The sequence below is a fragment of the Schistocerca americana genome, chromosome 4 (assembly GCF_021461395.2).
Source record: "Schistocerca americana isolate TAMUIC-IGC-003095 chromosome 4, iqSchAmer2.1, whole genome shotgun sequence".
NCBI classification, from domain to species: Eukaryota; Metazoa; Arthropoda; class Insecta; order Orthoptera; family Acrididae; genus Schistocerca; species Schistocerca americana.
Window position 1 is genome coordinate 227,115,428 of NC_060122.1, and position 13,879 is coordinate 227,129,306.

The following is a 13,879-nucleotide window of genomic DNA, read 5'->3' on the forward strand; positions in this document are numbered from 1 at the left end:
ATTCAATGCAGCACCCAGCCCAGCCCACTCAGGTTTCTTTCAAATTTGTTGCCTTCAATGGTACAGATAAAAGATGGAAAATGACCCATTTCCAGACACGTATGACAGTTGTGAAGGTTACAGGTCTTCAAAGCTTGGAAATCGTGAGAAATTTATGTGTCTGTCTCAGCATAAATGGTTATAATTCTATTTCTAATCCAGATACGGCAGTGAAACTTGCATCATTGAAAAGCTAATGAGTACAACTTTACATTATATGCAACATGGTGGGTTTCTGAGAATTTTCACATTAAAGGTCACTGACCTTCCCCTTGAGTATCTCTCAACTTTGCTACTATAAATATGGTAACTCAAGATGGCACATCAAAGGCATAATCATAAAAATTTATTTCATCTACATCACTATATTAACAAAATGCACTAAGCAGCATACCGAGTGAGGTGGCGCAGGGGTTAGCACACTGGACTCTCATTTGGAAGGACAATGGTTCCATCCTGCGCCCGGCCATCCTGATTTATGTTTTCTGTGATTTCCCTAAATCGCTCCAGGCAAATGCCGGGACGGTTCCTTTGAAAGGGTACAGCTGACTCCCTGCCCGATCCTTCCCTAATCCGCTGACCTCATTGTTTAGTCTCCTTCCCACAACGCACAAGCCTCCCCATCCCACTTAGTAGCTACACATCAAGGCTTTTTCCAGAACAGCAGTCAATATTATTCTGACAAACGGGTGAAAATTTCTTGCTGTGAACGGCCAATCAGACACACTTTCATTTCAAGCAATCATAATTAGATTGTTTCATGGGTGTGGCTTGTTTACTCAAACTGCAGTGTAAAGGTGCTGCAAACTTGTATTTGGTAGTAGTAGTTTGCAAAAAATGGATTTTAAGTCACGACTGTATTACCGCAGTCCATTTAAAGAAAGAGTTCACGCAAGAGTACAGAAGAATGAGGAATGTTCAGGAGCAGGTGGTAAAAATGTGTCCTAAAGTATTATTAAGTGAAAAAATTTACAGTAAATGTAGACAGTGAAATCACAAAACCCATCAACCCCTGCAGGTGTGCTCATCTGTGCTAGGTATGTTAAATTAAGTGAAATAGCATCAGATATGGCACTGGATCATTTAAGCACTAGCTTTCAGTTTTTAGGTGAATCTCCTGTTTAGAACAAGAGACTTCAGTGGGAGAAAAAGTACCCAAAGCAAAAACTGAAAAAGGTTCCCTCATTTTTAGAACACACTTATGTGGCACAACTGTAAAAAGAAGGCAGTGAAAAAATGCATGAAGAGAAATCATAGCCCAGCTGAAAGATAAATTTCAGTATACTTATTGTTCGTGTGACAAAATTACAAATTTTGGCAGTACTTCCAAAGAGCTAAAGTATAAGAAAAATCATGAAAGATTTTTCCACTTCAGATTACATGTTACGAAGAGCAAATCAGTTAGTAGCAGAACATTGTATGATTTACCACTAAATCTCAAGCCAGGTAAGCTTGTTGTGAAAACACACATTCAGTGTTTAATGATTATTATTACAGTGATCACAAAGTGAGCCATATGATGCCACGAGGAAAAGATTATGTACCTGTGAAAGAAAATGGAACTAGAGTACATAAGCAAAAGAAGCTGAGGTTGCATAGCCTTAAGGAATTGTATGCATATTTCAAAAATGCATACTCAGATCTAAATATTGAATTTTTGAGTTGCAGCCAAAGCACTGTGGTCTTGCTTATATCATGGGACGTATGTTGTTTTATGTGCATCTCAGACCACAGTTGAAGGGTCTAAACTGAAATAACAAATGAAGTGTGAAGGGCACACATTACCACCATAAAAGCACTTGTACCATTTGTTACATTCTGTCTTAGGATTCCAGCATCTTTCTTAGGTGCACGTCTCAATTGTCCAAGTTTGGCAAGATTGACTTATCTGTTTGTAACAAACTACATTGACATACAAGTGTACGTTAACTAGAAGAAATGTAGCTCTAGAGACAATAACAAACTCAACACACACGCTCATTGATGTGTTTGCACCACATTTACAACAGCACCTACTGTAGTCATGAATAACCCAACAGCACTCAGATGTTTAATATCACTGAAGAAGAACTTAAAAGTAATGAACATCTTGGTGCCAGTGATTTTGTAGAGAATTACTCATTCACCATTCAGGATGCAGTGCAGGGATTTCACTGGAATAATTCACAGGTTACAATTAATGTTTGACTCCTGCATGGAGACGGAAATACTGATGAAATATACTGTGTGACATACATGGAAACACTTAATTGTATTTTTTCCAGCACAATTTCTTAAAATTGTCACTTTCCAGCTCCAGAGCACAGTTTCACATTTACTACTTCTTCAATAGTTATGCTGCCCAATTAAAAAACAGAATGAATTTCATGACTGTCCTACAATTAGGAAGTTGTCATCCCCCCCACCCCATACAGCACATGAAATGAGCAGTGGTCCAATGAGGGAGAGGGGGTGGGTTGATCTTTGTAATACACACAGTCTGGTTCCAGATGCAAGCTTTCTTCATATAACAATGCCATTTGATGTACAGCAGCATCTACAGCGGACGTGCCGTACTGCGCATTTCCAGCTGAGCAGCGCAGAATGAAGCAATGTGTTCTTATGTGTGCAGGTATGTTCTGGTGTGAATGGGCGCTGAGGTAATTGATTACGAGAAATGCTGTCCAAAGCCATGCAAGAACTAACCATTTCCTTTGACGTACCGATACTTGTACATTGTTGTGACAGAGCGGCACAGACATATGTCCAAGCCGACCCTTGTGGTTTTGTGCAGCACAGTTCAGTGCGGCCGGTGTGGACACTGCTTTACGTTCAACAAAGCGACGGAATGACAAACTGCTCTCTGCATAATGACTACTGCAGTGCCACACATTGGTACACTGCCTGAGTTGGTAGCAGTTGCAAAACGGCACAGAAACTTTTGAATAACCTCAAACATTATCCGACCTGAATATCACAAACGACAAAACAATATGTGTCATGGGAGAGGCGAATAACCATCCAAGGGGGAGGTGGTGAGGGTACAATCTGACCTTTCTGCGTGCAACCCTTATCTTTAAAACCGCACAGATGCTGCTTTTATCAGTTTCCTCACTATTACTTTACTTCGAATATAAAGCAATGTACAAGAATAATGTTGTTTATCTGTATGCGTACCACCAAACATATTTTCACACTATGATAATTGTTTCAGTGGTACAAAGAAAATATTCCTTCATGTGGCTTCGACTATACGTCAGTCTCTCCATCACGATTATGGCACTGCCAAGCTGAAGCATTGATTCAAGAATACGAGAATGATTTCAGGTGACAATAAGATTCAGTGTATAATATCTATTAACAATGGTATAGTAAAAAAAAAAAAAAAAAGAGCCAAATTTTGCTTATTCAGTGAGCAGAGAGGAGTCAGTGACTGGGTTGCATATGTCTTACTTATGGAAACATGAAGAAAAGGCCAGCTTCTTGCATCCACACACATGGCCCATTTTCATGTGTTTCCTGCCACAACAGACACTGATGTTATCAGAAGACATGACATTCTCAATAATATGGATTCAGTGAAATCATCTGGGATGACATACTTTTCCCCTGCATCAGTTCTGTTGAACCTTGACAATTTAATTGGAGACTTGTGAAACAAGATGTAACTGCTCTGTATTGTCTTTTCATTCTGACTACACTATAAATGGCCTGCCCGGTTAGCCGTGCGGTCTAATTCCCTGCATTCTGGACATGAAGGAGTGCTGGTCCCCGGCACAAATCTGCCCGGCCGATTAGTGTTGAGGTCCGGTGTACCGGCCAGGCTAGATGGCTTTTAAGGCGGCTTTCCAGCTCCCTCAATGAATACAGGCTGGTTCCCCTTATTTCGCCTCAGTTATACTATGTTAGTGACTGCTGCTCATATACTGTCTCCATGTACGCATACACCATAATTACTCTACCATGCAAACATTGGGGTTATATTCGTCTCTTGTGAGGCATTTCCAGGGGGGAGGATGGGTCCACTGGGACCGAACCACGCAATAACCCTGGGTTTGGTGCAGGGCAGCAGTGGGGCAAGTGGACTGCTGTAGCCTGTTGTGGGGTTGTGTACCACTGTGGGGACAAAGCATCCCCATTGTTTCTAGATCCCCAGTTCAATACAATACACTATAAATGGTTCATGATGCCACTGGAACTACATTTTTGTACAACGTTACTTATGAATTGTATTTTTTATAATTTGTGCACTACCTTCTGCATTTTGATAGTATACTGATGCTGACAATATTTTTGGGCATGATGCCTTTGGTGTACCATCTTTATATTTAACGTTTATATTACCACAAAAACAAACTGAATGTGTGTTTTTTTTAAATCTAGGTCAAAGGTTAAGGTCAATGACCTTAGTGTGAAAATTCTTAGAAACTTATGTTGCAAAACGAAGTACAGCTTTTCTCATTAGCTTTTCAATGATACAAGTTTCACTGGGGTACCTGGATTAGAACCAGAATTACAGTCATTTATGTTGAGACAGGTGCATGTAAACTGCACAATTTCCAAACTTTACAGACCTGTAACTTTCTTCATGGTGTACATACACATTCCTCTGCAAATTGTTAGTTTTCCATTTTTATCTGGGTCACTGGATGCACCAAAATTGAAAGAAATCTACAACAGTATGTTAGAAAATCTTCTGCATTGAATTTGCACGCAATTATCTACATGTTACATCACACACACACCTTAAATTGCCATCTTAATTTTGATAAGTAGTAATTCACTTCCTCTAACACATTCAGTAATATTGTTAAATCATGTCAACATGAGAAATTATGTGCATTAAAGTCCTATGGGGGTGAGATGGCACTTAAGTTCTTATACACACACTATGTTAGATAACTGAGTGAAAATACTGCCAGTAATGAGCAACACTGTCACTGCCAAGCTCAGAGGGGTGGTTGCTCACATCTTATTGCACATGCACACAATACTGCCTGTGCTGATTATTTGTGTCATCATATCCCTCTGTACACAATCTATGCAGTATTTCAAAACAGATTTTATTGATATTTTTCAGTTGCTAATCACAATTTCAGTCATTACATGTAACTTAGCTTCTTTTTTGTCTAAATTTTGACCCCCCCCCCCAACAATTCATCTCCAGCTAAGCAAAGTCCCTTATCCCCCACACACTTACGTGTAAAATTTGAGCCGTACAGCAGAACTATCTGAGCTAACATGGTGACTAAAAAAGCTTGATCTTGTTATGGCCTTCTCCACCTTCCTTTGAGGTGCAGTCAGCTCTTGTAATAAAATATTCCAACTTGTTAACTAATTTTCTGATACGAAAGTAAGAAAATTGATATCAGTTCTTTATTACTTGGGGTCATATACATCAAACTTCTGTATAAATAATTATGCAGGTAAGAAATTTAGCTGTCACAGTTTTGTACATTATGAGAAATAAATGACATTCTATTATTTAAATGTACTTGGAATAAATATTACATGAGAATTTTCAAAACAAGTGTAAAGAAACATAATAAACCACAATCTAAAAATGTAAAAAAAGGTTAGGTAAAAATATACAAAATAACAAAAGGCTGCCTATGGTATAAAGTCTCAAACCTCACAGTCTTAAAAAATGCAACTATGTTGAGATTCAGTGTCAATACTGGTTCAATAACATTGAAACCAAGATATTTAACTACTCACTGAAGGATCCCAAGAAGGCTGTTGCATCTGCACGGGGGGGGGGGGGGGGGGGGGTGAATCAGCTTATGAGGGTGGGATAACAGTACAGGTATTTTTGACATACATACGCATTACGGAATGTGTAACATGTCTCTGATACTCTATTTCTTGGAATCTTAGGGTGTGAAAATAGTTTTACATCCATTGAAAAATTGAACATGAGTAACTTATTAAACATTAGTGAGAACATATCTCAACAAAAGCTATGAATTGTTGTATGATCCTGGAATTGCTTGAGCTGATTCAGATTGTCCCACCACAGACGCAAGTACTTGTCAGCTATCAGATGAAACCATGGAGTCAAAGGTGTCACTGAAGACTTCATGAAATCATCGAATTTTTCTCTGGCAACATAACTTATTTCACTTATTTCTTCTGGATTGGGATTAACATCAACATCTTTGTGTAGGATTAAGATATAATCTATCTCATGTTCTCCCCATATGCCAGTATCTGCCTTGTAATGTATCCTTGTCAAATAATGCAAATCGTCCAGTGTGGCCTGTTCTGGGGGAATTCCTAACTCTTGATTTAATCGCCGCTGAGCTGCACGTCTTACTCCAATGGCCCCATCTTCTTCGCGTTCTCCAGGAATGTTATGTAATGGATGACTGCAACATGCATTTGTTAGGCAGTTTGGGAATGTTATTTTATGGGAAGAACGCTTCTGGAGCAATAATTCCTTATTCGAATTGAAGATAAATACACTAAATGCACGATGTAGTAGTAAGTTTCCATCTTTCCCTACAAGGTGACAATCACGTTTTGTTGCACTGCCAACCATCCTGTCACTGTTGTCTACTAAGATACATTTATCTTCCAATGCTCTTTCCTGTACGTGGTTTAAATGTCTTAAATGTACTGCGGTTGAGTACCGTCTGTTGCATACTTTAGCAGCTGTGTGGAATAATTTTAACGTATTCATGGCCTGAAAAAGAGAGAAATGGTGTGTTAAAATATATCACGAAGTAATATGCTACCTCAACTTAATAAAAATGACATGACAACATGACACGTAGCTTACATGCAGCACAGATAAGACTTCTACGATGTAACTCTTAAAAGAGTGTAAATTTAATATCGTTCTTTGATGTTCCTACCCCGTCCCCTGATTGACAGTTTTTGGGTGTAAGCTTTTCACTAACAATAAGCTTCGCTGGAGTAACGACAATATATTTCATTTATGGTACCTAACAGCCTACTGGTCTACAACATCAACGAATGATTTATGCTCTCTTAACTTTATACGATTATTGTCAGTCATCATAGACAAGACACGCATTCACACATAATTAAAATGAGTTCACCGGTAAGTCAACGTAATACGATATAAGTTGTGGAAAAGTTAAAAGCCGGTTAGAAACGAGGTAATCACTTACTTTTTGCTAAAGCGGAGAGTAGCGAGTTGAACAATGCTTAAAAACACTTCATTTAAAAACAATAACACAGTTTTTCTCTAGTCAAACGTTGTCAAAAGCTGCAACACACTACACACTTCGAACGCTAGTACTCTAACTCTAAGGCTCTTCCGTCGGCTCCTTCTCTTGCCTTAAGTTAACGCTTTGGCATTGGCACCTGTCAGTTCAAAGATCCTCTGGTTGACACATGCAAAGATCATATGCCATCCAGAAAGTGATGGGACCTCCATGGATGGGACAGCAAAAAAAAAAGAAACATCAGTAGTCGAAAGAATTCTGATAATAAACCACATTTCTAGATATAATTTCACTGTTATTCCACAAACAAAAAATAATTAACTATTCTCTCGAAATCGGAGACAAACGAGTATTCTAATTTCTCATAAATAATAGTTTAATTTTACTCTCATGAACTTATATAATTCACGGCACTTATGCTGCATTCATTTCCAGTAAGTTTCAATGGGAGGTCATAAAAGGAAGAACACTCGATGCCTTAAAACAATTTTGAGTTGTTAAATGTCTCTGACGTTTGCTATGTCATATGTTACAAGCAGACACTGCATAGCTGATTCAACACTCAGTGACTTATAGGAGGCCATGACAGGTTGTTTTAACAGGGCATCAAAATACGTGAACAATGGCAAAGACCTACGATTACTTGTTTAAATTACTTTTGATAGGTGATTCTGGTGTAGGTAAAACGTGTGTGTTATTTAGATTTTCTGAGGATGCTTTTAACACAACTTTTATATCTACAATAGGTAAGCTATCGTCCTTTTGCAGATGAATACATAGGGTCCAATTGAATAGTAATGTATGAAAGCGACAGGTTTGTGCAGTCTTGAACAAACACTCTTGATACTGTGACGTACTGTTGTGTTCCCTGCATTTTATTCGTCTGTTAAAGCATATTTGGATGTTTAGTGTAGGTTATGGTTTGTTTTTTTGACCTTACGAGTAGAATATGTCAAGACGTTGACAGTTGTAATGGAAAAAAGATAAACAGGGCAGCGTTATGATCTGAGTGTATATTTTATTTCTATACTGATATTTCATATACCAGTTTGTGTTATTCGCGGTGCAATTGTTTTCAGTGAATCTGTATGATTTAGAATTCAGCAGAAGAAATAATTTTACTGGAAAGCTTCGTACCGCTGCGTTACTAAATTTACGTGTATTAAGTGGTAGTGCAAATATAAATCTGTTGCAGTTTCCTCCACGGTTTGGGTCATCATTTAGTTGATAACGTCATATGTTAAAATTAACTCAAAAAGTGTCTTTTTCAGTAAGAGGCGTGATGTGCTGAAGAGATAGTGTGTTCTTATCCGTTGTTTTTATTGTTGACAGGTATAGATTTCAAAATACGGACCATAGAATTAGACGGAAAGAAGATAAAATTACAAATATGGTAAGTTTTGAAAGTAAGGGCATAATGATACTTCAATTTGACCTGTTCTACATAGTATAACACCTATCTCAATAGCTTATTTGATTTCATATGACAAAATTAATCATACATTTTCTGATATTCATTAACTGTAGTTTGAGAGAGATTGGCAGGGAAGCAGTTAATGGTAGATGTGTTTATGAACAGTTCATTGAGGCTGTACACAAATCTTGCTCTGAAGTATGCACAGTAACAGAAATTAACTCAACACAATTGTGACAATTGCTGTTTGCTCACACACAGACATCTAGTCACTGTGAGTGAATTCCTAGCAAATTTTAAGAGTGATGACTTCCTTTTAGGTTCACCATGTGCAATGCATCCCTGTAACAACTGTCACTGACTGCTTAACATTTTTATTTACAACAAAAAACTTATTTGCATTGACCATAAATTTTATAAAATTTTTTTCTCAGGGATACTGCTGGTCAGGAAAGATTCCGCACAATTACCACAGCTTATTACAGAGGGGCAATGGGTATTATGCTCGTATATGATATTACAAATGAGAAGAGTTTTGAGAATATAAAAAACTGGATTAGAAACATTGAAGAAAATGCATCAGCTGATGTAGAGAAAATGTTGCTAGGGAATAAATGTGAACTAACTGAGAAGAGGCAGGTGAGTAAATTCAGCCAGGTTGCTCAGATTGTTTACTTACATATTTTTAAATACTATGGTGACATAATCTGGTAGTTAGAGAGGACTCAAGTCTGTTGGAAATGTTTTATAGATTGTAGTGTAGAAGCTTATATTAGCACAAGTAATAACTTGGTATGGTACATTTATTGATAAAATTATTATTGGATTTTTTTATTTACACATAAAGTTCCATAGGACCAATTTGAGGAGCAAATCTCAAAGGTCATGGAATGTGTCAGTACATGAAATTACAACATAAAAGTAAAATAGATAAAAATAAATGTTTATGAACCCGAAAAAAGTCCATAAGTTTAAGTAAATGCAATCAAAAATATAATGAGAACCAGCTTAATTTTTCAAGGAACTCCTCGACAGAAAGGAGTGACCTATGAGGAAACTCGTCAGTTTAGATTTGAAAGCGCATGGATTACTGCTAAGATTTTTGAATTTGAGTGGTAGCTTATTAAAAATTGATGTAGCAGTATACTGCAAACCTCTTTCTGTGCAATAGTTAAGGAAGTCCGATCCAAATGTGGGTTTGATTTGTGCTGACTATTAACTGAGTGAGAGCTGCTTATTCTTGGGACTAAGCTAATCTTGACAAGAAATAACGGTAAGGAATGAACCGGTCTCGACAAGGTGTTTGTGAACTTACACCACTTATTGCCCAAACTGCCAGTTTTTGAGCAAAAATATCCTTTTAGAATGGGAAGAGTTACCCCAAAATATAATACCATACGACATAAGCGAAAGAAAATATGCAAAGTAGACTAATTTTTGTGTCGTATGATCAGTCACTTCAGATACCGCTGGAATAGTAAAAATGGCAGTATTAAGTCTTTGAACAAGAGCCTGAATGTGGGCTTTCCATGACAGCTTACTATGTATCTGAACACCTAGAAATTTGAACTGTTCAGTTTCATTAATCATATGCTCATTTTGTGAAATTAAAACATAAGGTTTTGTTGAATTGTGTCTTAGGAACTGTAAAAACTGAGTGTTACTGTGATTTAGCATTAATTTTCTACAAGCCATGAACTTAGGTCATGTACTGCACTATTTGAAACCGAGCCAATGTTGCACACAATATCCTTTGAAATAACATTGCTGTTGGTTGTACTGAGACCATTTAGTCAACTGAAATGTTGCCTTCCCCAATCTCTCTATTAGCATATGCTAAAAAATATTTTATGATGTGGACTGTAGTTATTACTTAAATTTAAGACGTTGAAAAATTTAAGTCACCAGAATGAAGTTTTCATTCTGCAGTGGAGTGTGTTCTGATATGAAATTTCCTGGCAGATTAAAACTGTGTGCCAGACCAAGACTCTAACTCGGTCTGACACACAGTTTTAATCTGCCAGGAAGTTTAAATTTAAGTCACACTGTATTCACAGTGGGAAATGACTTTGAATATGGATTAACACCAGAGTTCTACGAATATTGGACATTCTGATTGTAATTAGTTTACCCACTTAAGTTTTATACCTTGCTTGACCAGAGATTACCGTGATCAGAGATTGCGGATTAACTCGTCAGTAATAGGAGTCTTTCTTATGGAAGGGAATGGCCTAAATGAATTTTTTCAGAATTTTTGTTTGCTGTTAAACCGAGGTCATACTGATCATCTTTCACTTCTGGCAAGTCGTTCTTCATTTAGACTGAGCACAGCTTTGCATGACTTATACAGGCAGGCATGTCTCTTGGGCTTGACAATACTGGTGAAGTATTGTATACACACTGATAAAAGTATTAAATATTTGATCATGGTGCTTGCTGCTGGGATACAGCAGTCATTATATATAGTGTTATCTGTGACCAGTGATGGTTAAAGCAAACTGATTTTCACACTAGTGTTAGTGTGGAGGGTCCAAGAATTTCCATAGCAGTCACTTGAAAGTGTTAGCTAATCTCTGGTCTGATCATGTATTGCTCCATGACCCATTTGCATGTGTGCTGCTAATAGTCCTCTGGGACACTTATTTCTGTAGATTGTCATTCACAGGGGGAGGAGTCATCCCCTGTCAAATAACTACACTTTTAACTTCAATTTTAACTCGCAATCTCAGATTTTGATGAAAATTGGCACTAAGCAAGCTTACATAGGCCTATAGATTAAGAGAAATGCCAATTTTATTAAAATCTGTTGACCCATTTTGAAAATATGACAATGTGAAATTGTCAAAAATCGCCAATAAACACTACATTGTCATAATTTCAAATTGCTGTAGCAACTCTCATAATTGAGCTAAAATGGTAGGAGAGGTGTCATTTTGCAGCATTTTCCGTGAATTTTCTTATGATATAAGATTCAATATAGATAAAGATAAATTCATTTAAATTTAAATAAAAATTTAAATTTTTAATTTCTCAAATTTTCAAAAAATTACTTTTAATGCTTAACGTCATTGTTAACACTTTCCCTAAGAACAGAAGTGGGGCTGTCAGAGGTTCACATCTTTATAAAGTTTCAAAAATTCACATTACACTAAAAAGAATGATATTTTTGTAAAATGTGTGTGTTCTAGAGTGGAGATACATAATGTACCAGTCAATAAATTAACAATTTAAACAATTATTTGTTAATCCAGAGGATTCCTCAGAAAATGAATCTGTCGAAAAGAAAGTAGTGCTAACTTGTTCTCCTGAATCTTGATGTATTATGAAGTTAATACATGAATTTAATGCTCCCAGCTACATGGTACACCAGAAAAAAGGCTTTTGAAGGAAAGAGGTATATTAAAAAGTCCTTTTCAAAAGCCAGGAAAGAATTTGTCACAAGGAATTGGGCACACTCTGTTTGATTATTTTTATGAAAATCATGTAATAGGCAGAGTAATGGCAGGGAAGAAAGACTGTAACTGTGAAGGGGTAAGATTGAGATAGAACGGTAATATCTAAAGGACTTACTTTGTGCAATTTAAAAGGGGCATATAAAGGTCTCAAAGCTTAATTTCCAGCAATGAAGATCAGGTTTTCTAAATTTGCAGAACTTCGCCCAAAACACTAAATTTTAGCTGGTTAAAGTGGAACACACCCGAGATGTTTGCACTACACGTCAAAATGTCACAAATGATAGGAAATTCTAGGCTCTGTATCTCAACCACTGTTTGGCAAAGGTGCTGCGTAATTCAGCACCATTCCATTGCATTATAGGAAACTGTAGTTCTTGTCTAGGATGTGACCCAAGAAAAAGAACACTATAAAGTGCATTTGATGATAATGTGGTTGAAAATATCACTTTTCGACAGTGGGCTTCAGTAGACAGATGCAGCTTAGAAATAGTGTAGAAGACTTCATCGGAGTTCATTGAATTATTTTCTGAAAAACTGGCTACACTAATACTCAGATTTTCTAGCAAAGCAGGAAAGCTCTTTCGTAAATGAAATGTAGGGAAACTTTAATAAGGGTGAATGTGTGTGTGTGACTTCTGAGGATTACTTTTTGTCATCAAAGATGAGGCCCAGGGGAGAACAAAACAGAGCACATGGGTTATATAATAATTTCTGTCTACAGCATAAAACCATAGCTGTCTCCTGTTTGCAAAAAAAAAAAAAAAAAAAAAAAAAAAGTAAATCAGTTTTTAAAAATGAAATTTCAGACTGATCTACAGAAGATAATCCTTTCGGATGACAGTGCAGCCCAGTACAAGAATGAAAAGAATTTTGTACACTTATGCTTCCACAAAGATTATTTTGATATTGATGCAGTAAAACATTTTTTGCCTCTGCTCATGGAAAAGCAGTTTGTGATGTCAGTGGCACTGTAAAGAGATTAGCAACAAAAGCAAGTCTGCAGAGGAGGCTGTAGGACAATCAAATTCTTAAACAACAACAACAACAAGTGTTTGATTGGGTTGTTAAAAACATTACATCTGTATGTTTTGAATTTTCAACACAAGAGTACATTGAAACAGATTTCTGGAAGAGTGCTCTAGTCAGTCTGTTCCCATAAAAGGGACATAGAAGTTACATGCTTTTGTATTGATTGCATAAAGTACATCAAAAAATATTGGTAAGAACTTTTTCACACACATCAGAATCTACTGCTGAAACAGTTAACAAAATGTCCAGAAACTCTGGCTGTGAAAGACATTCATGGCTATGTTACTGTTGTGTAAGGCAAGAAATGGTGGTTACCTTATATTTTAACAAAAGACAAAGATCTTGATGAAGTTTGTGGCTTTCCTTCACACAGCAGGCCCATCACTGTCTTATACATATCGTATAAAACCAGATATTCTGTGGTTATCTGTAGATGATGATGATGATGATGATGATGATGATGATGATGATGATGACAGTCCCACTTTCATACTTACAAGGGGACCTCCCCATCGCACCCCCCTCAGATTTAGTTATGTTGGCACAGTGGATAGGCCTTGGAAAAACGGAGCCAGACAAGAAGTTGTGTGGAACTATGAAAAAATAAACATAATATAAAGAAGACTTGAACCAAGGACCTCTTGTTCCGCAACTGCTCACGCTAACCACGGGACCACGGCACTCCTGAGCTCACACTGTCCTTTATGTTGCCTATCTTGCACATGGACTACTCAGTTTGTATATTTTGCTTATTTTTTTTCATAGTTCCA

General features: G+C 37.1%; 2 protein-coding genes across 3 annotated transcripts in view; one reads left to right on the top strand and one right to left on the bottom strand.

The window, feature by feature from the left end:
* Positions 1-5,775: 5,775 nt before the first annotated feature.
* Positions 5,776-7,362, bottom strand: LOC124612841 (isopentenyl-diphosphate Delta-isomerase 1). Its single transcript, XM_047141269.1, has 2 exons — positions 7,155-7,362; positions 5,776-6,703 (listed from the first exon to the last, which is right to left on the bottom strand). The coding sequence occupies exon 2, from the start codon at positions 6,698-6,700 to the stop codon at positions 5,969-5,971; it is 732 nt and encodes a 243-aa protein (XP_046997225.1). The 5' UTR covers positions 6,701-6,703; positions 7,155-7,362; the 3' UTR covers positions 5,776-5,968.
* A 347-nt stretch (positions 7,363-7,709) lies between these two features.
* LOC124612332 (ras-related protein Rab-8A) overlaps positions 7,710-13,879 on the top strand; it is a 59,090-nt gene continuing 52,920 nt past the window's right edge. Inside the window, exons 1-3 of one of the 2 annotated variants that reach the window (XM_047140474.1) lie at positions 7,710-7,957; positions 8,544-8,604; positions 9,060-9,264. In XM_047140474.1, the coding sequence (XP_046996430.1) occupies positions 7,834-7,957; positions 8,544-8,604; positions 9,060-9,264 (390 nt within the window). In that variant the 5' untranslated portion in view covers positions 7,710-7,833. The remainder of the gene's footprint in view (positions 7,958-8,543; positions 8,605-9,059; positions 9,265-13,879) is intronic. The other variant, XM_047140475.1, reaches the window with a different exon arrangement.